At 48.3% G+C, this 23484-nt stretch overlaps 8 protein-coding genes across 8 annotated transcripts; 6 read left to right on the forward strand and 2 right to left on the reverse strand.

Annotated features, from left to right (window-relative positions):
• Window positions 1-536: 536 nt before the first annotated feature.
• CGCA056_v014003 (uncharacterized protein) lies at window positions 537-4080 on the forward strand (the record flags this gene model as incomplete). The annotated part of the gene is made up of 4 exons (XM_037329245.1): window positions 537-611; window positions 3226-3297; window positions 3376-3554; window positions 3753-4080. 4 exons carry the CDS (start codon window positions 537-539, stop codon window positions 4078-4080), a joined length of 654 nt encoding a protein of 217 aa, XP_037172037.1.
• Window positions 4081-6402: 2322 nt separating this feature from the next.
• CGCA056_v014004 (uncharacterized protein) lies at window positions 6403-6684 on the forward strand (the record flags this gene model as incomplete). The annotated part of the gene is made up of 2 exons (XM_037329246.1): window positions 6403-6561; window positions 6622-6684. 2 exons carry the CDS (start codon window positions 6403-6405, stop codon window positions 6682-6684), a joined length of 222 nt encoding a protein of 73 aa, XP_037172034.1.
• Window positions 6685-8909: 2225 nt separating this feature from the next.
• On the reverse strand, window positions 8910-10076 carry CGCA056_v014005 (uncharacterized protein; the record flags this gene model as incomplete). The annotated part of the gene is made up of 3 exons (XM_037329247.1): window positions 8910-9116; window positions 9170-9481; window positions 9531-10076. The coding sequence occupies 3 exons, from the start codon at window positions 10074-10076 to the stop codon at window positions 8910-8912; spliced, it is 1065 nt and encodes a 354-aa protein (XP_037172035.1).
• Window positions 10077-10957: 881 nt separating this feature from the next.
• CGCA056_v014006 (uncharacterized protein) lies at window positions 10958-12624 on the forward strand (the record flags this gene model as incomplete). Its single annotated transcript, XM_037329248.1, has 4 exons — window positions 10958-11017; window positions 11085-11591; window positions 11652-11813; window positions 11872-12624. 4 exons carry the CDS (start codon window positions 10958-10960, stop codon window positions 12622-12624), a joined length of 1482 nt encoding a protein of 493 aa, XP_037172032.1.
• Window positions 12625-12939: 315 nt separating this feature from the next.
• Window positions 12940-13251, reverse strand: CGCA056_v014007 (uncharacterized protein; the record flags this gene model as incomplete). The annotated part of the gene is made up of 1 exon (XM_037329249.1): window positions 12940-13251. The coding sequence occupies one exon, from the start codon at window positions 13249-13251 to the stop codon at window positions 12940-12942; it is 312 nt and encodes a 103-aa protein (XP_037172033.1).
• A 3480-nt stretch (window positions 13252-16731) lies between these two features.
• MAN4 (Mannan endo-1,4-beta-mannosidase 4) lies at window positions 16732-17951 on the forward strand (the record flags this gene model as incomplete). The annotated part of the gene is made up of 3 exons (XM_037329250.1): window positions 16732-16915; window positions 16987-17351; window positions 17412-17951. 3 exons carry the CDS (start codon window positions 16732-16734, stop codon window positions 17949-17951), a joined length of 1089 nt encoding a protein of 362 aa, XP_037172030.1.
• A 1209-nt stretch (window positions 17952-19160) lies between these two features.
• CGCA056_v014009 (uncharacterized protein) lies at window positions 19161-21890 on the forward strand (the record flags this gene model as incomplete). The annotated part of the gene is made up of 2 exons (XM_037329251.1): window positions 19161-20964; window positions 21712-21890. 2 exons carry the CDS (start codon window positions 19161-19163, stop codon window positions 21888-21890), a joined length of 1983 nt encoding a protein of 660 aa, XP_037172031.1.
• A 115-nt stretch (window positions 21891-22005) lies between these two features.
• Window positions 22006-23017, forward strand: CGCA056_v014010 (Uncharacterized protein; the record flags this gene model as incomplete). Its single annotated transcript, XM_037329252.1, has 2 exons — window positions 22006-22145; window positions 22198-23017. 2 exons carry the CDS (start codon window positions 22006-22008, stop codon window positions 23015-23017), a joined length of 960 nt encoding a protein of 319 aa, XP_037171467.1.
• Between the last annotated feature and the right edge of the window lie 467 nt (window positions 23018-23484).

Here is a 23484-nt window from a genome sequence, read left to right on the forward strand (position 1 = left end):
AAATTAATAAATAACTAGATCTTAATAATATACCTACTACAGATAACTAATAGATAATCTAATTATTATAAACTTAAGTTAAATATCTTAAATCTCTTTAGAAAACTAAAGTTAAACTAAATTAAAATACAAAGTTTATAAACTATAAAACTATATAGAAAATAAAATAGGACGTTAAAAGTTATCCTAATAAGTTAAAAAAAATATTAATTAAAAGCTATATTTCTAATAAATATATATATTAAGGTTTATATATAGAAGTTATAAATTAATAACGTTATACTATAATATAATAATAGGTTATTATCAATAACGTGGTTCATCAGTGAGTGGGCCACCATCAGTGACCGGGCCACTTTTCCCACCTTCATCACCTTCTAGCTTTAATACGTCCTTTCTTCCACAAAACAATGTCTAAAACCTCGCCCGAACACAGGATCATTCTAGCAATTGATGCGATCCGATTGACACTAGGATTAAGTATCCAACGTGCAGCGACTATCTACAGCGTTCTGAGAACTACCCTCCAGTCCAGAATGAAGGGTCAAAGTGCGAAGGTCGATAGCAGGAATGCCCAGCTGAATTTGACAGAGACCGAAGAAGAGGCAATTGTTTGATATATTATTAACCTGGATTCTCGAGGATTCTCGCCCAGACGCGTGGATGTGGGAGATATGGCTAATACACTGCTCCGGAAGTGTGATGGCCGACCGGTCAGGAAGCGCTGGATGGAACGCTTCGTCCAGCGTCGCCCAGAGCTTAAGATGCGATTTTCTCACGTCTATAACTATCAGAGGGGCCTCTGCGAAGATCATATAATTATTAAGCCTTAGTTCTAACTTATGGCTAATATGCGATCGAAATATAGTATTATAGATAATGACTTTTATAACTTTGATAAGACCAGCTTTATGATAGGTATGATCTGGCCTGGAATAGTTGTTATATATTCCGATTGGATTAGGAAGCCAAAAAAAGGTTCAGCCTAGTAATCGAGAATCGGCTACTGCGATTTGTTGTGTTGCTAGTAATGGTTACGCGATGCCGCCTTTTTTGGTGGTTCAGGGCTGCTTCCACCTCGCGAGTTGGTACTCTGAGGCCTAGATTCCAGACAGCTGGGCAGTCAAAACAACTTCTAATAGATAGACTAATAATAAGACTGCCCTAGAATAGCTTTATCATTTCGATAAATACTTAAAACCATAACTGAGAGGCATATATCAGATGCTAGTTGTTGATAGCTATAAAAGCCACGTTAGCAGCGATTTCAAGGACTATTGCAAAGAGAACAAAATTATAACTATCTGTCTACCAGCTTATTTATTATATCTCACCCAGCCTCTTAACGTTAGCTGCTATAGTGTCTTGAAGTTAAGATATAGCTCACAGATTAAGCACTTCATTGAGGCCTAGATTACCCACATCACTAAACCTAAGTTCTTCCTCGCATTTAAGGCTGCATTCCTTTAAACCTTTACCTATAAAAACGTCTATAGGGGTTTCAGAGGGGCTAGGCTTATTCCCTATAGCCCTCAGACTGTTCTTTCTAAGCTGGATGTGCAGTTACAGACACCAACAGCCCTAAACACTCCTAACAGGCTACCCAACCCTTAGGTTTCTAAGACGCCTCAAACCACTAATAAGGCTATTTCTCAGTCTTCACTTATAAAGGAAAGAATCTCTAGACATCAGGGAAGCTCGCTAACTCCAATTTGTGAAGCTGCTGATAAGCTTGAAAAAGGTCTGCAATATATTTCCCATGCAGCTGCCCTTATGGAGGAAGAGCTACGCTATCTTCGAGAAGCAAATACAGCCCTTAGTAAGCGTCAGAGAGCTAAAAGAACTAGACTATAAGACGGAGGGGCACTAGATAGGTCTCAGGCAAGGGAAGTCATGGCCGAAAAGGGTGTTATTGAGGAGGAAGGGTGTGAACAGGAGGAAAACGAGGGGCCGTCAAAGCGTCGTCGGACAGGTTTACAACATTATGGTATCTGTCGCAAGACTGGCCACAACGCAAGAACCTGTCCAGAGGCTGTGGAAATAAATAGTTCAAGTGATTCTGAGTAGTTGCAATTAATTTAATTGATTTTAGTTGAGATATAGAAGTTGTGAGTGATGAAGGTGGGAAAAGTGGCCCGGTCACTGATGGTGGCCCACTCACTGATGAACCACGTTATATTTTATAAATTAAATAAAAACTAAAACACAGCAATCTATTAAATATGTAAGTATCAAATATTTAATATTAAAGATTTCACATTATTATTTCTAAATATATTATTAGATATATTTAAAATATTATTAATATTTTCAGTAATTTATAATAATATTTCAAACTTAGTAAAATCAAAACTTTTAAATTTAAAACTTATCAAATCATTTAGTTAGATTTCAAATTTAATAAATAATTAAAAAAGACTTTTTTAAATATTATTATTTAGTTTATAAATATTATAATAAGTTTTGTAAGTTTATGAAAACTTCTTATTATTATTGAATTAAAGAAATAATTAAAAAATAAAACAAAATACTTAAATAACTAAAATAGTATAAAAGAAATAGATTATAATAGTTTCTTATTATTAGAAATTAATAATATATTATAATAATATAAATTATGTTTTATATAGGTTTAATATTTTAATTTAAAATTTAAGTTTCTTTTTTAAACCTTTTTTAATATATTATATTTATAAAATGAATTATTATTTAAAACCTAAATTCTAATCTCTATTTCATTTTTATACTTAATACTTAAATAAAAAAGTTTTACTTGTTATTTATATTTATTTAGTATTTACTTCAATATCCCTCTATACTTATAGATTATATAGGTATATACCTATATAGATATCTATAGATAATTTAAAGCTTAGTTTCTTAGCTCTAGTAGATATCATCCCATAGGGTTAATGATTATGTTGACTTGGGCAATACTTATATGTTACGACCGCTACAGTTGGTCACTGTAGGATTGTAACTATATAATGCAGAACAGGGGATAATGACAGCGGATTTGTCATTAGCGAAGCTTTTGCTTTGTGCCACAGTTGGTTGCCCTGACCCGCTCGTAACATTATATTCATTCTAGCCCCTTACGCGTTACGCTTGGCCTCGCGAAGTCTTCCGTCCTAACTATAATCACTCTTAATTTTCAGCAGTCATCGTTGACTTTATACGAAGCTCTTCGGCTATCCTTCAATACTCTTACAACATTTTACCCAGTTCGACCACTTCGTCCACACTGCTCAGCGCTTCAGAAACATCTTCATCCGTACTCTCATCCTCATCAACTGCGTCATCTGCAGCTACAGTATCGCTTAGTTTGAGCTCAAGCCCTATACTGACAACGACCACTGTCGACCCGTCAAGCAGTCTTACCTCATTGCCAACTGGTACTGCGCTCTCTACGTCAAGTTCGACCATCATCTCATCCGCATCTACGACGATCAGCACGTCAAGCAGTTCGAGTTCGTCATCAGCCATTATCACTGTGTCTTCCTCAAATTTAATCTTAGTGCTGTCGACAAGTTCCACTTCATCAAACAGCGTCAGTTCGTCTTCGACTAGTTTTGGGCTGTCTACCACAAGTAAATCCATCTCTCCATCTAGCAGCTCCTCCGTCGGATCCACCACCAATACCTCACAAGCATCCATAATTGCAGGAGGATCCTCAAGCAAAACGTCAACTACCTCATTCAATACCTTTTCTATCCCTGGCGCCAGTTCCATTGTGAACAGTAGCATCGCAGCTTCTTTCAGCACAAATGGATTGTCAAGCTCCAGCGTGCTTCTCAGCTCGACGCTTACTGTATTGCGTACTTCCTCAAGCTCGAGTGCTTCTTCGGGTTTGAGTACTTCTTCGAGCTCTGGTACTGTCTCCCCTACGACCGCATCTTCATTGGCATCGATAAGCTCTACAACAACGCCCTCTTCAAACACAACATTAGTTTTAACCTCTGCCAGAGAGTCTCAGACTACGCCTTTGGAGGTACAGACAACATTCCAGAGTCTTATATCAGATGGTTTCTCTTCGACTTCCAGCACTCTCGCTATCTCCTCATCGGCAACGACGGTTGAACCTCCTAGCTCTTCGCCATCATCAGCTACAACGATATCTCCCGGAGTGTTGTTTGTGCTCACCATTTTTACGGCACCTCAAGCAACACCATCTTTTCCATAACCTAAATACCACCAGAGAGGTTGATGATCGTGGACTGCAATAAAACCTGAACCATTAATAACTACAATAATTGCATTAGGAGGTGCTGTCGGCATATGAGTCGTTGTTCCATGAAAGCTGAGGTCAAATTAGCTCACATGATGTGCCGTTAGTATTGGCTGTCTTCCGGTTAGACTGAGTTCAATTTCAAGTTGTCATAAAACCCATTCAATCTCGCTCGCTACATGATCTTCATCGCACCAAGTTCCGCAAAACACATCACATCGAATCGAAGCCTGAGAGTGTTCGTTTCATGGCTCCAACAAGGTGCCCCCTCTCGTTTTGAATAAAGACTCAAGTCTTCCTTGACCGAATCAACGAAATCTGCTAGCCGTTTCGTCCAGACAATATGAACCCATTCGTCAAATGCCTCGGCCCAATAATCCGCCATTATCTCAACATCATCTCTCTCGCCATTTGTGAGATATCTGAGGACCCTGAATGCCGGTTTCGGAACCTCGACGTGCTCGAGTCTATCTATTATCCCATTGGCTTCAGGCAGGACAATCGATATGGATTGCAGTTGCGGCAAGTATTTCATAGCCATCGGTAGCCAAAGTCCTCGGTCGGTGACTGGGAGAGGAAGTGCCAGATGCTTTGTGGCGGAAGGCCATTCAACTCGACCGCATGCCTGACAGAAGTTGTAGAAGTTGTCGCTATCAAGGTAGAGCATGTCTTGTTCTGGGTTGTAAAGCCGAGCTCGGGGCAATTTTAGAAGCGCGACTTGGCGGGCCTCGGTGTTGGTCGCCAACAGTGGGGAATAAGGATTGTGAATTTTCAGTGTTGGAACGATGTCCAATTTGAGATCCGATGGTGGAATGCAAATGTTTGAGAAGGTCTCGAGGCAGCACTCCCAAATTCTCTTTCTAACATGGAGGGGGAGACGCGCAAAGTATCTGAATTTAGGTAGCGAAGGGTATTGGAAAGCATCTTGTGGGTGGATAATGCACCCTAGGTTCAGGAACAACATGATGTAGGTTTTTGATGAAATGTTGGAAAGGAAGATAAAGGCTAGAACTCCTCCGTCAAGCGTAATGCTCATGAGTATCTGCTTCGGCATGAGAACAATATACGTTTAATGAATGGGTCTTTGTAGCCAAGTTGGAACAAACATAAGGACATCACATATCCATTTGAGAGGCCGCCAGCGATATAGAGGAAGCCTGCTGCTTGTTGACCCAGTGCTGCCTAGACATCTCGACGCTAAGCATTCTGCCTTGCCAATGCCGCTGTAGCCGGTGGAGCCTGTCATCTGCACAACCTCACTGCGCCTCACACCGCCGCATCAAATGGACTCACGAAATAGCGAGCTCTTGGCATCTTCAGAGGAAATAAAGCGTGATGACAAGAAAGCTTCTCGAAAACATCTGGAGCTCTCTTTATAGAGAGACACCCGAGAATGCGCACTTCCTTAGGCAAATCTTGAACCGGGGAAACAAACAATATCCATGCATTTGTTTCTTCGGCCGTGGACAGACCTATTGCTGCTGAAGGGGTTTGCGTCACGGTCGAATATAATTTAGGCCAGGCTGACCAATTGAGTAGATTGGTGCTGGTCAACGACTGACTGTATTTATCATTGGTCGGAGTGTTATCGATGCGAAGTACGGGCAGCTCCGTTACTTCCACAGAAGCAATCAAATAAGCATCTTGGCATGGTAAACAAATTTCACGACTTAGAACAACACAGCATGACTTCAATCGGTCAATTGTGTACTGGTAGTTATCTTGTTCGATAACACAGAGGTGGAAACGGTGTGAGGCAAGGCGAGTCATACTCCCAGCTTGGATCGGAAGAGCCCCGTTATGCCACGGACTGGACCAAACGGATTCTCGCAACACCACTCGCACTATAAATATAAGCTGGGGTAAAAGAGTCATGTATTTTTTTGTTGAAGATCGCCTGGTTTTTGTGGCGGAAAGTATGGAAGGAGAAGGGGGGGGGGGGGGTTTGATTTCAACTTTAGTGTTTTGTGGAACTTGGTTCCATGAAAATGAAGCGGTGTATTGGAAGCCGCGTAATTGTTAATTTGAAACCTTCTCTTCTTCATACCGCGCTTTTGTCACCTTAGTCAAATGAATTCTTCAAAAGTCTGCGCCGGCCTCGTCTTGCTACACTGTTTCCTTCTTTCTTCACAAATCATCAGCTGGCGTACATCGATTCACCTCTTTCATTCACAATGCGCTTCTCCAGCCTCGTTCCGTTCTTCGCAGCCCTGGTTCTAGCTGAGGATCAGGGCAAAGGCTGCAACCCTGACAAATACACCATGGGATGCTCAGGCCTGAACATCGTCAAGTGTTATACCTGGCCTGGTCGATCCAGCCCAACTTGGAACTTTGTAAGCCAGTGCTCACCTAAAGCGTTGGCTGTAAACGTGGAGAACACTAACTCTCCTCAGGTCGAGACTTGCGAGAAAGTCTGCTGCAACGGCATTTGCACCGACACCAAGGAGGGTTGCTAGTCGCAAGAATGACTTGACATCATTGTCCCCTGCATCGGGTGCCGGGAGGTTGGAACAGAACACAACGATGATGAAGTTATCGATACAAGGCTCGGCTACTATGTAAACAAACACGCTCAATACGACAAGGTAGGCTAGATACCTCCTAAGTATGTAATCAATGAACGATTCTTCTACCCCCTTTCGTCGAAGAAACTTCGCCACCAGACATTTTCTATGCCGTGAACGGGTGGGGCCGCGCCAACCGGGGCCGGTGTCAGCCTGCGCAACTTGGCGACCTTGATCACTGCAAATTCCATGGATGCGACTTGGATGGTAAAGAGCAACGAGCGTCTGTTGATGCAAATCTTGGAGGAGAGGTCTTAAGGAAAACGCAGGAGGACAGTCGTTTTGAGACAGTTCAGGTTACAGGTTGCGCGTCGAACTTTGCATGCACCTCATTCAATATAGATGGACTTCATATTCAGCACCCTTTTACCGACTATGGTTCTTCCGTTCTACCGCTAACCCCAGCTCTAAGCCATCTCAATGCAAACTGTTGAGGGTCTTTTATATCCATATCGACTTGCTTGCTCGTAAATGCCGGATTCGTCCTAACGTCTAGTGCAAATACAGCATAGGTTTGGGCATTATTAATTCGTCTTAAGTCTGGCAGCTTGATGCATCTGCGGGTAACTGTTTAGTCAGGGTATCGGGAACACTATAGGAGTCTTCACTTACTCTGACGGCTTGTAGGCATGATCGGTGGAAGCCAACTCATCTGTCCAATATTCAAAATCTCCAACCACACCTGTGATGTGGGTGACTTCATGCAGCAAAGCAAACCCAGCAGCAGGTAGAAGTTGTCGTTCCAGCCTCCAAGTTGACATCGATTGCTCCTCTGCCTCGTCTGATGCGACAGCTCCGTTATTGAAGAAGTATGACGGACAAATGGTAATGGTGTTCTTCAACTTATTGGCAACAAGGTGGGTGCCTCGGGCACGGCAATCATCGGTATTGCGAACAGTTCCGCAGCCGATGACTAAGGTCTCTTCTAGATCCTCAAGTTCGGCAACGTACCATCCAGCTGAAGAGCCCAACGCTTCAATGGGATCGTACACCTCCCTTCTGATAAAGTTGACTTTGTCGGTATTGCTCGCTGGTACATAAGAGTAAGAATCAGCATCTTCGTGGCCGCTTCGGGTTACAAGGGGAAGACAGAGAGGAGCGGGTAAACTCACCGCCAAACCATCCAATGAATGCTGAAGTTGTTTCAGAGCCATCCTCATAAAGGAAGTCATAAGCAGATTTAGCATATCGATTCATCCACATAATAGACCTTTCGATGGCGGCAACCTGGTTGCTGTCGCAGAAAAATTGGCTGTTGCGACCTGATTTAACCAGCAACGATCCCGATGTTTTGTTTTCGGCTTCTCTTACTTAGCAGTGATGGATACTCCACAGCTGCACAGTGGATCAGCATACAGTAAGAAAGGAGCCATAGTAGAACGAAGCGCATTGTTGCCCTTTGCAGAATGCAACATACGTAGGTAGGGATGAAATTGATTATGAGTGCTACGTCCGCCCTCGTATTATGGCGGCGAGTTGGTTCCTACTCATATATGCGGGTTTGCAACGGGAGGTCTTGATGGACATTTCAGAATCTCATATTGTTGTAAAATCTGGATGCAATCACATGGATGACTGAGTGGTCATTGCTGATGTTCTGGGGCAGACACGGCGCTATTCGGGCGGCCCGTCCGAGAGGCGAGAAGTCTACTAACCACTCACATCGAAAGTTTAAAAGCAAATCAAGACATCTTCCTTAAGCTTTGTAGCTTTCAAGCACCTGCTTAAGAAATACGTCAATAATATCATGTTTCGTGCTTCTCTGTAGTGACTTTAATTCAGTGAGTTAGGCAGCATGCCAGTTCAGCCTTTCGCACGGAAATGCCCGAAGAAAGCTGTCAATCTACCCGTCGAAGTTTTAAACAACAGTGGAGGAGTTCTCTAGCAATAAGGTTTGAGTGATTCAGTCATACTGTAGCCTCAGAGGAACGGCCAGCAGAATGCAAGGACCAGGTGTGTTGGGTTAACTCAAATGTATTGCGGCTAATAACCCGTTCTCATGCGCCGAGCCCCGTGCTCGTATTCTGAATTCTCCACCTTTCCAGGCCGCCTTCTGGCCGAGGCCGGTCCGGACCGAATGCCGTCCAAGTCCGGATGAACCATAAAAATTTGCAGCTTCAGTGAGATGCAAGCTGCGAAATTGAGTCATCCTGGGACGGCTTGTGAGGGACCTGGCCCGGCCTATCCCCTGGCTGCCACTTCTCAGAGTCTCCAATCCGGTCGGCTGTGATTCCGGCTCTTCCGGCAGGATGGAGCCCAGCTTCGAGTTGTCTCTTATAAGAAACATTGCGAAGTCGTTCAGCCTCTGCAGGTGTGAGATGCAGCTGGAATAAGTTAACTGATTGAAAGTGTGACTTCAATTTACAATTACACTCACATAAATCTCGATCCCGATGGCATGAATAGCCAGGGCCAGCCAGACAGCCATCCCGAAGACCATGCCGGTGGCTGCTCCAGCTTCAGCAGCCGATGTTGCGCCGGGAAGGTCGGCGTGGACGACTGTTTGCTGACCCGGATTCTCTCCTGAAAAGTATGAGGCACAGTCAGGGTACAGAGCCAGTGTTCTGTTCACGTTGTCTACCATGAACGCAACTTGGTCGCAAGGACGCGATACATAGTAGGTTCCCATGTTGCTGATGATAGTGGCTGCAGTGATCTGAATTAGCCGAATAGTGATGATGGATCCGGCCTTGTTCAGATATTAGCATGAGATTATTTGAAGCATTTGCCGCACATACATAAAACCAAGCTCGCAACATCCAAGCTCTGTGTTGTTCAATCTGAAGCTTCTTGATGTTGATGAACGCCAACATCATTGAGCCGATGAACATGATCGATAGGAGGCCGATGCCAGTTTGTGTCTCGATGCCGCCTCCGAATGCGTTCCGCAAGAACATGAAAATGCCCGCTGTGCTGACGAGGGACAATAGTATGATGAGATAGCCGTTAATGCGATGGAAGAGCAACACCTTGTGACGAATTACTGGAACGAATTGGAAACAAGCTAGAAAGCTGGCCGGGAGGATGGCGCCGAGGTGCATCTTGATGCCGATCTGCTCGATCCGCTTTTGGTAGTAGAAACACTCCCCAGGGGCTGCACCACCGGGTCCACAGAAAATGCTGAAGTTGAGGTACTCAAAGCGGGCGAGTGTAGATCCCATGAAAGCACCGAAGAAGATGAAAAAGAGGACGAAGTTGTAGCCTTTGGCGAAACCCAATGGATTGTAGACTTTCCGTGCTGCTGCAACAAAGCCGTTGGCTGGAGGTCGTGTTGGCTGAACCATGTTCGCGATTGTTGTCAGCCGAGTCTGATTTAGTTGTTCAAATTCTTGTTCTTCTCGAATATAGATTCAGAGTATGAAAGATGGGTTTGCGGTGTTTGAAGCTGCTGTCTTCCAATCTTTGAAAAATAGAAACCGGAAGCTCATTGTCTTATGTCTCATCGGGAAATCTGCGCAGACGCGTCTTTAGGGCTGGGAGGCGCTTGAACGGTCTTGGAAAGAAAATGCGCGACAAAGTCGTAGGCGGCATTAACCATTGTGCCAGGCAAGGGAAATTGGAGATGAATTCTACCGCCAGACGCCCGTCTTGGCATCTAACTTCAGCCTGCTCGCGCATCACGAAGATCGGGAAGCTGGTTCAAACACCCAATCGAGTCACAGCGCGCAGAATGCTTCCCAAATGGGCCTAGAGGTGGCCTGCTTGCCAGCGGTTGAGTGGATCGCTAAGGAGGCTTGGAATCCTTCGAGCGTTTGCAGGGCTGAAAATAAGCCAATCCTTCGTCTCCAGCAACGTGGGTGCGCCTTTTGTGTTACTTCAAGTGTCGTCGTCATTGATCTCCGCGTGCATACTTCATCGTCTACCAGCATTCCTGACAAGTGGTTGCTGCATCATTCGTCGATTTCTAAGCCTCCACGACAACGTCGCGCGTCCAAGCCCGCGGCCCCGCGATTGAGGCTTGCTTGGTCCGGGACAGATCAGATGCAACCGCTCCGCCGGGAGATAAGCCTACTTTCCGATCGCTGTCACTCCACCGATGCCCCGGAGTAGTTAAAACGGCTCTGGCGCCCACGGCCGCTCACCATTCCCAAATCAGAAGCATCCTGCGCCGGGTGATTCTCTCTGTGCGAACGCTTGCTTTACCGTCCGGGATCCCACTCACAAGATGGTTGGAGTTCCGGGACGATCCAAGGGTTGCAACACATGTCGCAAGCGGAAGAAAGGAGTAAGCGCACCAAAACCCTTGAGCCACTATCATACATGCGCCTGATCATTGACCCCGTGTACGGTAGTGCGACCTCCAGAGACCGGTATGCGGGCAGTGCCTGAAGGCTGGCATCGAGTGCGCGGGTTATGAACGGAAGCGCATCTTCGTCAATGTCATGCCCAACAACCCGAAGCCTAAAAATACAGCTCTAGCCCGTGTGGCGCCTCCCACGATCCCAGCACCCCTGTTTTCGCATTCCGCTTATGAGGAAAAGATTCTTGATCTGTTTTGGGAGACATACATGCCCGATGCCCCGGCTTTCACCCCAGGAACCCCCATTGTCCGGTACTCTCATTCAGACTGGGCTGCTACAGTCCAGGATCTTTATCGAACGGATGCAGCACTGCGCCAGAGCCTGCTGGCTATTAGTCTTGGGACCATCGGCCGACGCGACAAGCAAGTATGGATGATAGATGAGGGACTCAAGTTCTACTGTCAGGCACTTGGTGAATTGAACACTGCTCTACGGCATCCTACGAGATGGAGGTCAGATGCGTTGATGGTGGCTTCAAGGATCCTCGGTCTCTATGAGGTATGTGCATTCCAAACCACCTTCTTCCTCTGCGAAAAGCCAAGACTCATTTCATTTCAGCTCTTATATGGCGCAGATGATAGAGAGAGACGGGGCATCTCCCAAGCCCAGAGCTGGGAAGGTCATGCCATGGGAGAGATGGCCCTAGTGGTGCAGCGAACACCACAGAGCCATGTCGACGGCCACGCGCACCAGCTTTTCTGCTCTGGGCGTGTTCATCAGGTACAACAATTCTCATCAACTATTCTTGTGGCTTCTTTTATTCTAACGCATTAATAAGACAATTACACATATCAAGCGGCGGCAAAGATGTCCTTTGAGCCATCCTATCTGGAAGACAGTACCCTGGAAGCGTCATTCAAAGTCTTCCAAAGACGCACTAGTAGACATCTTTGTTGATATTCCGGGTATCCTCGAAGATCTCGACGAACTGCGTGATTGCGAACCAGGGATTGAGAAAGAGGCAAAACGGAGCAGACTGGTGAATGAGTGCTGGCGCATCGACAGGGAACTTACGCGGTGGCTTGACAACATGGGCCCGACAGAAGAGCTGGAAGACCTCGAAAGAAGAGGTGTCGACAATCCCACCATGTGCGACGTCGTCATAACGTCGATCATGACCTTGTTTTGGACAACTTCCATTTTGGTCTACAGCACTCTTCGCCTTGCTCTTGGCCCGAAGCCTGACATTGAGCTGCCGGAGCGAACCAATCCTAGGGTTTTCTGTACCAAGATCGCCAACATCGTCGATGTCTTCTTCCATCCAAATGCAGGGACCTTCGGAATTTCATCTGCGCCTTTGCCGATCGGCATGGCGCTGGTGTACCTGAACTCGACTGAGGAGGGGTTCAACTCAGAGGATAAACGGAAGCTTGTCAGTTTCTTCGGCATGCGGGCTAACAACGGGATTGGAATTGGAAAGTTCTTGATCAGTACCCAAAGCGACGGCATCGTGCCGAGGGGGGGAGTACAGTATCCGAAGTTCGATGCTATCAAGGACAAGGCAAAGAGGTGGATGGGTGCTGTAGGGTAGCCAGATCGTTCGGCTGTGAAGTAGTCCCTTTATTCTAGCTACCTAGCTGTTTTGGATATTCAAAGTATCCAGTAAATCCTTAGGATAAAATAGATAACTCATACATCCAGTACATCCGATACACCCTACTTCCATCCGTACTACTCCCAAAGTCGCATAACTTAAAATAGTTCTTTCGTTCCAATGAAGCCCAGGTACACCCATCGCCGCTTACACGTTTCCTACGTCGCCAGGGTCAGGCGGAGTTGCTGCAACAGTCGTGCTCAGTGAGTCGTTACACTAGGGTTCAACCTCTTCACGAGGTTTTCGAGCAATTTAGGGATAGTAGCAGCCCCAGTCGTACTTCTTCTTGCCCTGAGGGTCAGCGTAGGCGTTGCCGCCGTATCCACCGGCGCAAAAGGCACCGACGTCAAGGTTCCTTTGATTGTTGCCATCCGTGCAGTACCAGTCGTAGGTACTATTTGCAGCATTGTCTGCTTTGTCGTTCTGAGCATGGAATGATACAGCCCACTGGCTAACGCAGGCCGCGTCCATATCAACGCCGCCGGCCCAGGGGCGGGCGGACACGGGGGCCGCAAGCATAGCGAGGCTGGCGACGACGCTAATGATGGTGTCGCAAGCGAACATGTTGGTTTGCTTGGGTTTGTGCTGTTGAGTGTTAGAAATGATGGCATCAGTATCTGCTTGCGAAAGGTCTTACGTACAAGACGGTGCAGAAGCAGAGACAATTGGTGAGTGGAGGTATTGAACGGTGTTGTGAGCATGATAGTGAGTGGTGAGAGAGACTTAGGATCTTAGACTCCAAAGCCGTATTTATAGATAAATCTTCAGTTGTAGGACTGGTCTGCCGCAGTGTACAGAAAGCATGATATGAACTCCAAATGGACACTTCAAATATAACTAATCCCCTTTGACACTGCGGAACACGAGGTTGTACAAGGCATACAGGTACATTGCGGTTGCATATTATGCCCCAAACGGACTCAACCACATGCATAGCTATTGGATCGGCGAAGATTTGATTCTTTTTTTCCGCACTTAGAGTCAGATTGATGAGCAAGTGGGTAAATATTGCATGCATTATGCTTAGACTGTGTGGCTCTGTAGTTGCCTTACTCAATTAGGGTGAGTCCACAGCTTAAAAGACAGCTGCCTACAGCCTGATCTAGGAACTGAATGTTGCCATTCATTCAGCTCCTCACAACATAGCCAATAGTTAGTCTTTGTTCCGAAAAGATGCTAATTCGGATCTGCTGGAAGCTTTCAGCTTCTGTTAACGATGGAACACCAACATCAATACGCACAGCATATTTCCACCGCTGACAGATCTTCAAGGTCATCAACAAGTCAATCCCAAGTGCGAACAATAACAAAGTCATAAGTTTGTACAATCCCCAGTAATTGACGCCACTGCTTTATGCTAAATGTTAATCATAACGTCAATAAAGCAAAAATCTATTTTGATCCCTATTGCCTTATCGAGCCCACAATGCTTTTCTTTTGCTTCCTCTCACGAGGCTTCATAAACTTTTAGCGAGTAAGTTGCACAGAACACAGTCAGCGCTAGCAGGTACTCCACCGTAAGCAAGAGGGGCGCAACAAACTGGCAGCGTTTCCAGACAAACAATACACATCTGTTGCAGCATTGCATTAGTGTATTCTTCTAATTCTGTGAGAACAATTCATCCAAGCATCCCAATTGCTTCACTGAAATGGATGGAGTTGTCGCTGCGCCGTTTCCGAAATTGTTCCGACCTGCTCAGCATGAACCCCTTTCTGTACTTCTGTGGCTTGCGCTAATACGAGCAACTTCTCGGACACCGGGCATAACGCTGCAGGAGAGACCACTTTCCTGGGGACACGAAGAGTATCTGGATGACCGTGTAACGATACATTGACGGGGGAGCTCACCGTCACTAGGTAGACCACATGACGGGCCAGTCATCCCCATAATACGTCTGCCCGGGTTCTTTAAGCTTTGTCATGCCGGTCGATTGCTTCAGCTTCTACTTGTCTCCGTCCAGAACGGGTCTAATGTCATCAATCCACATCCGGTACCAAACAGCTCATACTTACTTGAGTGATCTCGAAGTTCGTAGGCTTGCTGAAAGCAAGCCCGTGACTTGAGAACACAATGACATGACTCTATTCAGAAGGTGTATTCGCAGCTGAGTTCTGGGTTAGTCTGTGCCCACACTCACGTCATTGTCGTTACGTACATCCAGTATTCGTGTGCATTCAGGCCTTCTTTGCTGGTGCCGTGCTTGCAATTACCTCAGAAACGTTAGTGTCAACATCCATTCAGGCACTTTGAGCCTTACCAGCTTCCCATGCGTTGATCGTCTGCCCCTGAACAGTGAACTGTGGGTTGCAGACACTAACGACTGTCAGTGTGTCTGTGGTAGGGCGCCAAGGGACAGCCATCCACACTACATACCTTCCAAAGGTACCGCACAAATAGTTGGTCCACTTGACTTTGAAATCACCCAGCTGGCCGTCGTGCCCAGAAAGTTCTTGGCCGACGGAGCAAGGCGCCGAGTCTTTGCGAGACAACGCCACATCCGGGTTGTATCGGGAGTGATCGGAGTTTGTGATCTACCCCACGTGTCAGTCTCTTCTATCCAGTCTGTCTTATGGAATTCTAGACGAACAAGAAGATTACAAGTCGCCTTGTTCACGGGTCCGGGTAGGACGCCCACGGTTGGTCCTCCGAGACCGACCGAGACCCCAGTGTGGACTTCAAGCCAAACAGAATTAGCTCGCTGCACAATGTTCGCAGAAGCCCCGTTGTTTCCCTTGGGTGTGGCTGCAGGGAATGCTCCTGCGCCAAAAGGCAGAGTCCAAAAGAGAAAGTTGGCATGCATGTTAGAAGGCAGGATGGGAATGCTATGAGATGAATTGGAATAAGACTGGTTTGGCTTATTTAGTTCTACATCGTGATGTGCAATTGAGCTTTAATAGCCCATGAGAATGGAAGTTTATTGAAGCCCACTCCAATCTCAATGTCGATATGTCTACACAGTCCAACACCTGCTGTATACACGAAACTTCAAATTTCTGCCTGAAGCTTGAACGTCGTCTTGACGGACTGCCCGAATGGTCGATGAAATGCACGAGACAAAAGGGGCAGTTGATGGGCATGTTTGCACCCCTGGTTTTTACACTTCGCAATGGCAGCGGAGAATACTGCTGTGTGTGCTTGGCTGTTCCATAGCTTCACCCAAATCCCCTATCATCTTTCTCGTCCTGTGATCGTCGACGTCTTCCTTATCTGAAGCGCATATCCCCTGGTCGCTGAGTCCGGAAGGTCCGGCATACCCAGTGACAGCCCATGAGCTTCCCTTCATGTCAATGACCGCCCATGCTTAAACGGTCGTACTAGCTCGTTTGGCTGGGAAGGGCTTCAAAAAGTCCAGGCCACTCATGTAAGGATGCATGCATTGTTACCCCAACGTGGGGCGGGCAACAGTTGATCGCCAGACAGGGGAGTATCAATATGACTCGTAGCATCGCGCCAATGTTGCACGGCTCCCTACAGCAGTTGAGCATCGTATTCGTCGCCACAAAAAGGCCGAACTGATCCCATGTGAAGCACCGGTCTTATACATTACCGACAATTGTGGTGTGCAGGCCTCCTATCCCATCGGCTGCTACGACATGCCAGAAAACCACCCCAAGGCAGAGTAAAGCCAATCACCTTACGCCGAGAAACACGAAATACTTTCAAAGTACACCTGAGTACTCTGAATGCAGGTTGAGACATGACCATATTGTGGGTAGATTGTTTTGACGTTTGGTGGCAGCCGATGAGACAGACATTCCCTGCTAGTTTGAAGCCAACCCTGTTGGCAGATTCAGCTGCCGCTTTCAGCCAAGAGATGGTTCATCGAGCGGGACTATATGATTCCATTTCGCAGAAGCTACAGCGATCTCTCATTCTGTTAGCAGTGTGCGATCGATAGATCCAAAACCTCACTTTGTGGTTCTTAAGAATCACAATATTTAAAAGTAAACTATAAGCCCTTTTTGTTCAGCTTTCTGGGTTTCCCTGGCTTCACCATCGTATTCAGCTTCATCAGCCGTCTGCTCTCGTACATGTATCTTACCATGAAGCTATACAGCCTCTTTGCTGCCTTGCTCAGCCTATCTCTCTCTGTAACTTGCCAGGCTGCCAAGTCGTTTTCGGCTTCGAACCTCTACTATGCTGCTGGCTTAAACACCCAGCAGCAGACATTCCTGTTCGAAGGTCTCCAGAGCGCCGGTATCAAGGTTCTGCGCGTTTGGCTCGATGGTAGATGTCCCTTGTGATTCTTCAGAGTTCCAAGTAATTTTGCTAACCTAGTACCCTACCCATCGACACAGGCCAATCCGAAAGCCAGAAGGGCAGCAACATTGACACTTTCAACCCTCTCCAAGGCGACAGTCCTGACGCCTGGGACGAAACAGTGCTCAACCGACTTGACAGCTTCATGAACCGCGCCCATGGCTATGGCATCAAGCTTCTCATCTCCATCCACAGCTACAACGCGCTCGAAGGAAACCGTGACTTCTATGGAAAGTGGTATGGCACCGGAGACTTTTACACCAACAACGATGCCATGGCCTACTTCAAAACCCGTATCGCACGCGTCCTTGGTCATGTCAACCCCAACAACGGCAAGACATGGGCCCAGAGCTCCGAGTACATCTTTGCCTTTGAGGCACAGAATGAGGCCATGCATCCTCAGGTGAACATAGATCTGACCATCGCCAGAGTACTTGACTTAACTGACTCTCTTCCACCACAGGGCAATCCAGCAGCTTTGGCCTCGTGGCAGTGCACTATGGCCCAGTCGATCAAGGACAACCTCAGCGGGAACTCCGATATCTTAGTTACAACCGGAGGCGGTGCCTATGTCGACAATTCTCTTCTGGATCCCTACTTCAGCTGCGCCGCTCTAGACGTTCTTGCCATCCACGCATACGGTGTAGACGATTTCGCCACGTCAAAGCTTCAGCCGTATGTCACTAAGGCCCAAAATGCCGGAAAGAAGCTCATCATGCAAGAATGGGGCGCTTGCTACACGGATGCTCCCAATCACGACTGCAACGGCGGAAGTCCGCTCGGCACTAGCACCAGAGACTCGAACATTCGCAACTGGGCCGCCAGTATTGATGCTGCAGGGATCCCATGGTTCTACTGGCAAATCCTTCCCAATGCCGACCCCCACCAGGGTTGGGATTACGAGGTGGGAATCAACGATGTGAACTGGGATGCAGTCAAGACAGCTGGGCTTGCCGCTGGTCAGGCTGAGTCTGCCTTTGACTTTGATCGTTATCTGTTGTAGGAAACCAATTTTATGGGGCGGCTTGAGGCAGCGAACACCGCAACCTGGAATTGCAAGGGAATATTTATGGGATGGGACATGCGACAAGCTGAAAGACGCAATCATCCCTGGTGTGACCCCTGCGTAGAAAATCTGTCCGGGGTGTGTCACACTAGGGCAATCTAGAGCAGGCAGCAATTTCACACCTGTAGGGTTGGATTCGGTTTCTGTGACTCCACAACTCAGCCCACAACCTCAGCTTCTTATTGCATAAATTTTGCAGTCTTACCCATAGCGACGAGGCTGTATCCTCGTCAGCTTCTATCGCCCTGATGGTCTAGCGGTATGATTCTCCCTTAGGGATTTGGCGTCATTGAAATCCACATCTGGGAGAGGTCCCAGGTTCGATCCCTGGTTAGGGCCCTGCACTTTTGCAGATTTCTACATCCATTTTTGCTGGTGTTGAACATAACCCGGCTGCTGTTTCGCATCACACCTCCAAGCAACTGACCGCCGAACGAGGTGGAAACACAACCGGCGTAATGAACTTGGCGAGCTTCTAGCCTTGGGTGCCAGACTTCTATGGCCATTGTAAGCAGCCACTATTGTGGAAAATCAGATTAATGCACATGTGACCTGACGATTACGATCTCTCCCGAGCATTCGCTGAAGTTGAGCCTCAACTTGTCGGCGTAAGCCATGACGATCCGAAGGCATCAAATCACCAGACCCAGCTTGAACACCGCTCCAACTCAGATCGCCAGCGCGCCGACCGTCAGATCTGCAGTGTTACAACTCAATTTCTCAAATGAAGCAAAGGCATCTGACGCGGTGGCTCACAGATGGCGAAACAAAGGCATTGTGGCTGGCCCTAGGGACTGGTCAGCTAACCGCACCACGTTATGCTTGTTCAAACCGCAAGGCAAAAGCTAGCCCAATTACAGCATATAGCGGGCGGCCCGTTGCACTAAATCTCAGCCCAACGACGATCGTGCCCGCTCGAGTGCGAGAAGGATCAGAAGGCAGCAAAATTAGTGACAGAGCTTGCAGGGGGATTGGAAGCGCTGGGCTGAGCCGTTTCCGTTTCCGTGTCCGTGTCCGTGTTGGGGGCTGGATCACACAAAACCGCTGCATCCCTTCGGACGGGGGAGTGCTCGCGTGCTCAAAGTTTCCGGGTTCAAAATTTTGAAGCTTTCAAAGCTTGAGGGAATTTATGATATTTTTCTCATCATGACTTCCAGGGTCGAGTACAGTTCTCTTAGAAGAGACGTCTCCGACGAAGACCGGAACTCGGCCGAGAAGCCGTCTGCAGCATCATCAAGCGGCCCGCCTCAACACGATGGGCAACACCAGTACCCGTACACAGGCTCGACAGCAGACCGCATGTTTTCATTCAAGGATTTCAAATTCCTGAAGATCTACATTGTCTGTATCTCGGTTTATGTCGCCGCTGCCATTGCAGCCGTGGTTTGGACTTACCAGGGCCCCGAGGTCAACGGCGGATACACCCGAAGTCGAGTCTTCCGGACACCAGACGAGTTGAAGGTCAACCAGCTCTACTCTGGCTTGGCTCTCTCCGCCCTACTCGCACCGGCAGGCATGCTGGTTCAATGGATCATGCACGATTTCCGGCATCTGCGCCTTTTCGCACTCACAGCTCAGAGGCCCGTCTCTCTAGCTGACCTTGATAAGATCGGGGACGACTCGAGCGCGTGGACTTTGAGGATTCTGGGAAAGTACTCGTGGTGGTACGCGGTGATGCAAGCCGCGCTCATTGTCATCCGAACCAGCATCGTTCCTGTCGGCACCCTAATGCTCACTACTGGGGTCTTCGTTGAGAACAGACCTGGATTCGATGTTGTTGGGCTGCCGATCCTACCCTCCGACGATTCGAGCGTACGACGACTTGCCAATGCGATGGGGTGGGATGGAAATGGGACATTCTCTCAAACACTAAACGACAACGACAATTTCTTGACCCAAACCGTGTACACCTTTGTTGGGAATATTGTCAGCCAGAGCGCGCTGGTTGACGTTTTTTCTGGTGTCATCGGCCCCATCCCCACGCATAACCTCACCTTCAACTCCAATACAACGTACAACGGACTTCTGCTGTACCACTGGGACGCCAACTGCGAGGCTGCCATCGATGTGCCTTACACAACGTCCTTGAATGGTTCAAATGCAACCTACACCTTTACGATGCCAGACTCAAGTAGGCAGTCCATCAACGTAAGTGTCCAGAAGAGAGAGTCTCAGTCTCTGAGGCTCTGGAACAGCAGGGCAAATACTTCCATCAACGGGGTACCAATCAGCGGTACAACGTACTTTATATCAGCTGGTCCTTCATCAGCTCTCAACAGCAAGGCCCTTACGGAAAGCAACGACACTAGCCTGACGCAGACGAAAGAGGGTCATTGGATTTCTCGGTCTAGATGCACACCGGAGTTCCGATGGGAGGTTGGTTCGTGTATGTTCAACGGCACGCTCATGACGAACTGCGAGGGCAAATCCAACACCAACACAACGGCCCTAGACACCGACGCGCTCGACAAACTCGCAGATTACATGACGGCCATCCCGTGGTGGATCTCAAACGAGCAGCTTCAAATCATTGACAAGACGATCGATACGCTGTACTCCATTCCTACAGCGCAGGACTGGGGTCACTTCTTTGGCAACATCGCTCAGTCAATTGCTGCCATCTCAACAGCGGGATATTTTGGCACAGCAACGGTGCCGGTGGTGACTGCTGTCTCGGAAGATGTCTACATCATGCGGACAGTAGTCTTGTGTGTCGTGTTGGCTATGCTGTCTGCCGTTCTCATCTTCAGCTGCTTGGATATTTACCGGAGCAAGTCTCGAGGCTTGCCGTTCCGTGCTGCAACTTTCTTGGCAATTGCGAATGCCGTCAGGGGGCCTTGGTGGGATCAGGAGCTGCATGGGAGTTGCGCTGCCCCCGAGGTGGCGATGCAGAAGCGCAGCTCATCGTCCGTCAGATTCGGTGTTGATGTCGATAATCCGTATCACGTCGGTCTATTGCCGAGTGTTTTGCCCATTCAAAGGGGGACGCCATATTTTGGTGTAAGAAACAGCAGAGAAGATGGGGGCGAACCGGGGTCTGTGTAGTGACGAACAGTCTTCTACCATAGGCTTGAATTCAGTAATTCGACGTTTCAAAACTCGGCATTCACAATCAATTAGCGCAGAATCGGTCTTTGACCGTTGTTGGGGTTCGAAATTCGGCGTTTGTAGGTGTGGCGTGTGGACTTTGGCGCTTCCACACGCCAGCATCGTCACGCCTTAATCTTGTGCCCTTGGAGTGCGACCTAGAGCATTTCCCCGACGGATAGATTTGTGTGACTCATTGTTGAGATGACAACTGATAATATGATGTCATCAAGTGGCATTCATCTTTGCCAGCATCACAGTCCATAGCTCGAACGCAAATCATAGGTGTGGGAGGTTTGGTTCTGTGGAACGTAAGTTAGAACAAGCTCTTGGACCCGAGCCTTAGTCGATCCGCGTTCTCCCGTACTGCGCCTTAGAGGAATTCCAGCGTGCATTGTCCGATTCGATTAGTAGTATTTAAATCGAAATGTCCCCGATAGGATAGATTGAGGCTCTTCAAATCTGTTTAGCAATCACGTTACCTACCTGTTGTTCTGAACACCTTCGTCCACCAGAAGCTGAAAATGCCTGCAGCCATTGTGACTGGTGCCACAGGCATGTGTTGCCCGGTCTATCCTTCGTGTGCGCTTGCAACTGACGCCGAGGTTAGGCATCCTCGGTCGTGAGATCGTTAAGGAGCTCAGCAACAGCACGGAAGAATGGTCGAAGATCTATGCCCTCTCCTGGTCAAAGAAGGAAGACTTCCCTAAGAATGTCGTCCAAAGCCATCTGGACCTATGCGCCACCCCTGAAGAAATGGCGAGAGAGCTTCAAGGGGTCGAAGGCTGATTAAATCTTCTTTGCCGCTTACTTGGAGCAAGATACCGAGGCCAAGGCCAGCAAAGTCAATTGTGAGATTGACTGACCCCTGTACGAATCAAAGCACTCATCAAGCGCAGGCGATATGTTGGATGCGTTCCTCAAGGCCTTGGTTTTGAACAACAGCGCTTCCAAGATCAAGCGCATCATTCTCGTTTGCGGAGCAAAACAATATGGCGTCCAGCATGGTCGGGTCAAGATCCCGATGCAAGAAACGGACCCCTGGTACGAGCCGAACATGTAGCCATGACTGACTTGGCGATTACCTTTAACCCAGGCTTCCCGAGGACGCCCCATTCGCACCAAACTTCTACTACCGCCAGCAGCGCATCCTTCACGCCTTCTGCGCCGCCCACCCCAGCATCTTCTGGGTTGTAACTTACCCAAACGAGGTGATCGGCTTCGCCAAAGGCAACTTCATGAACTTCGGCACCGCCGTCGCCATCTACGCCGCGGTCCAGCGCGAGCTTGGCAGCAACGAGCTCGTCTTCCCCGGCGCCGAGGACTTTTACACCAGGCTCACAATGTTTTCAGACGCCCGCCTCCACGGCCATTTCTGCCGCTGGGTCGCGCTCGCCCCTGACGCCGGCAACCTCTCCTTCAACGTCGTCAACGGCGATGCGGCCTCTTGGCAAGACCTCTGGCCGCGCGTCGCCCGCTACTTCAGCCTCCACGTCCCGGCAGACCAGTTTACGCGTCCGGCCCCGGCAGCGTCGGCGCGCAAGCTCGCCGCACGCACGCCGTTCTCCCTCTCCGCGGAGGCGATCGGCGTGGCGACGAGCAGTGCCAGTGGCGAGCAGAAGCAAGAACAGTCGCACATCCGGCAGAGGATCGACCTGGTGGAATGGAGCAGGAGCGGCGAGGTCCAGGAGGCGTGGAGGCGGCTCGCCGCACGGGAAGGCCTCGACGGGGACGCGCTCGACAGGGCATCGTGGGCCTTTGCCGGGTTCGCGTGGGGACGGGACTACGATGTCGTGCTGAGCATGAGCAGGGCGCGTCAGCTGGGGTGGACAGGCTACGTGGACTCTTGGGACGGGTTTGAGACGGTGTTCCGGGGACTGGCGGATGCAAAGGTCATTCCGAAGCAGAAGTGGTGAAGTCGCAACGGCCGAAATAGCTGTCACGTCCATAGTGGTATTAGATGACCCGGTGACCTTTTGGACATGTACCGTAGCATTGCGAAGGAAGTTAGCATGTCGATTGTCATTCCTCTTCCCCTTTCACTGCATTTCTCCAGAGCCACGTATGCGTCGTTTGAGTCCAGCACTGACACACACCTTCCTACGCTTCTTCACGCTTGGAGAGAGACAGAGAGGGTCGAAGGAGGATCCGGTCTCCATTGAACAATCCATCGAATCCATCATGGTGCGTCGGAAGCTAGGCCGGCAGTTGTCAGCATCAGGCTACTTTGTCGGCTAAGCAATCAATTCGAAGGAGTCGAGCACGGCATTAAGGCTTAAGCTTCCGCGCTCGCTTGTTAGCGGGTTCCATCGCGAAGTCCGTTTTATCAAAACAAAAGAAGCACTGCAGCAGTAGTGCAGAAAATAAAATCGGGCATCACCGG

The sequence above is a fragment of the Colletotrichum aenigma genome, assembly GCF_013390185.1.
Source record: "Colletotrichum aenigma strain Cg56 chromosome Unknown KSG_Cg56_contig10, whole genome shotgun sequence".
Lineage (NCBI taxonomy): Eukaryota > Fungi > Ascomycota > Sordariomycetes > Glomerellales > Glomerellaceae > Colletotrichum > Colletotrichum aenigma.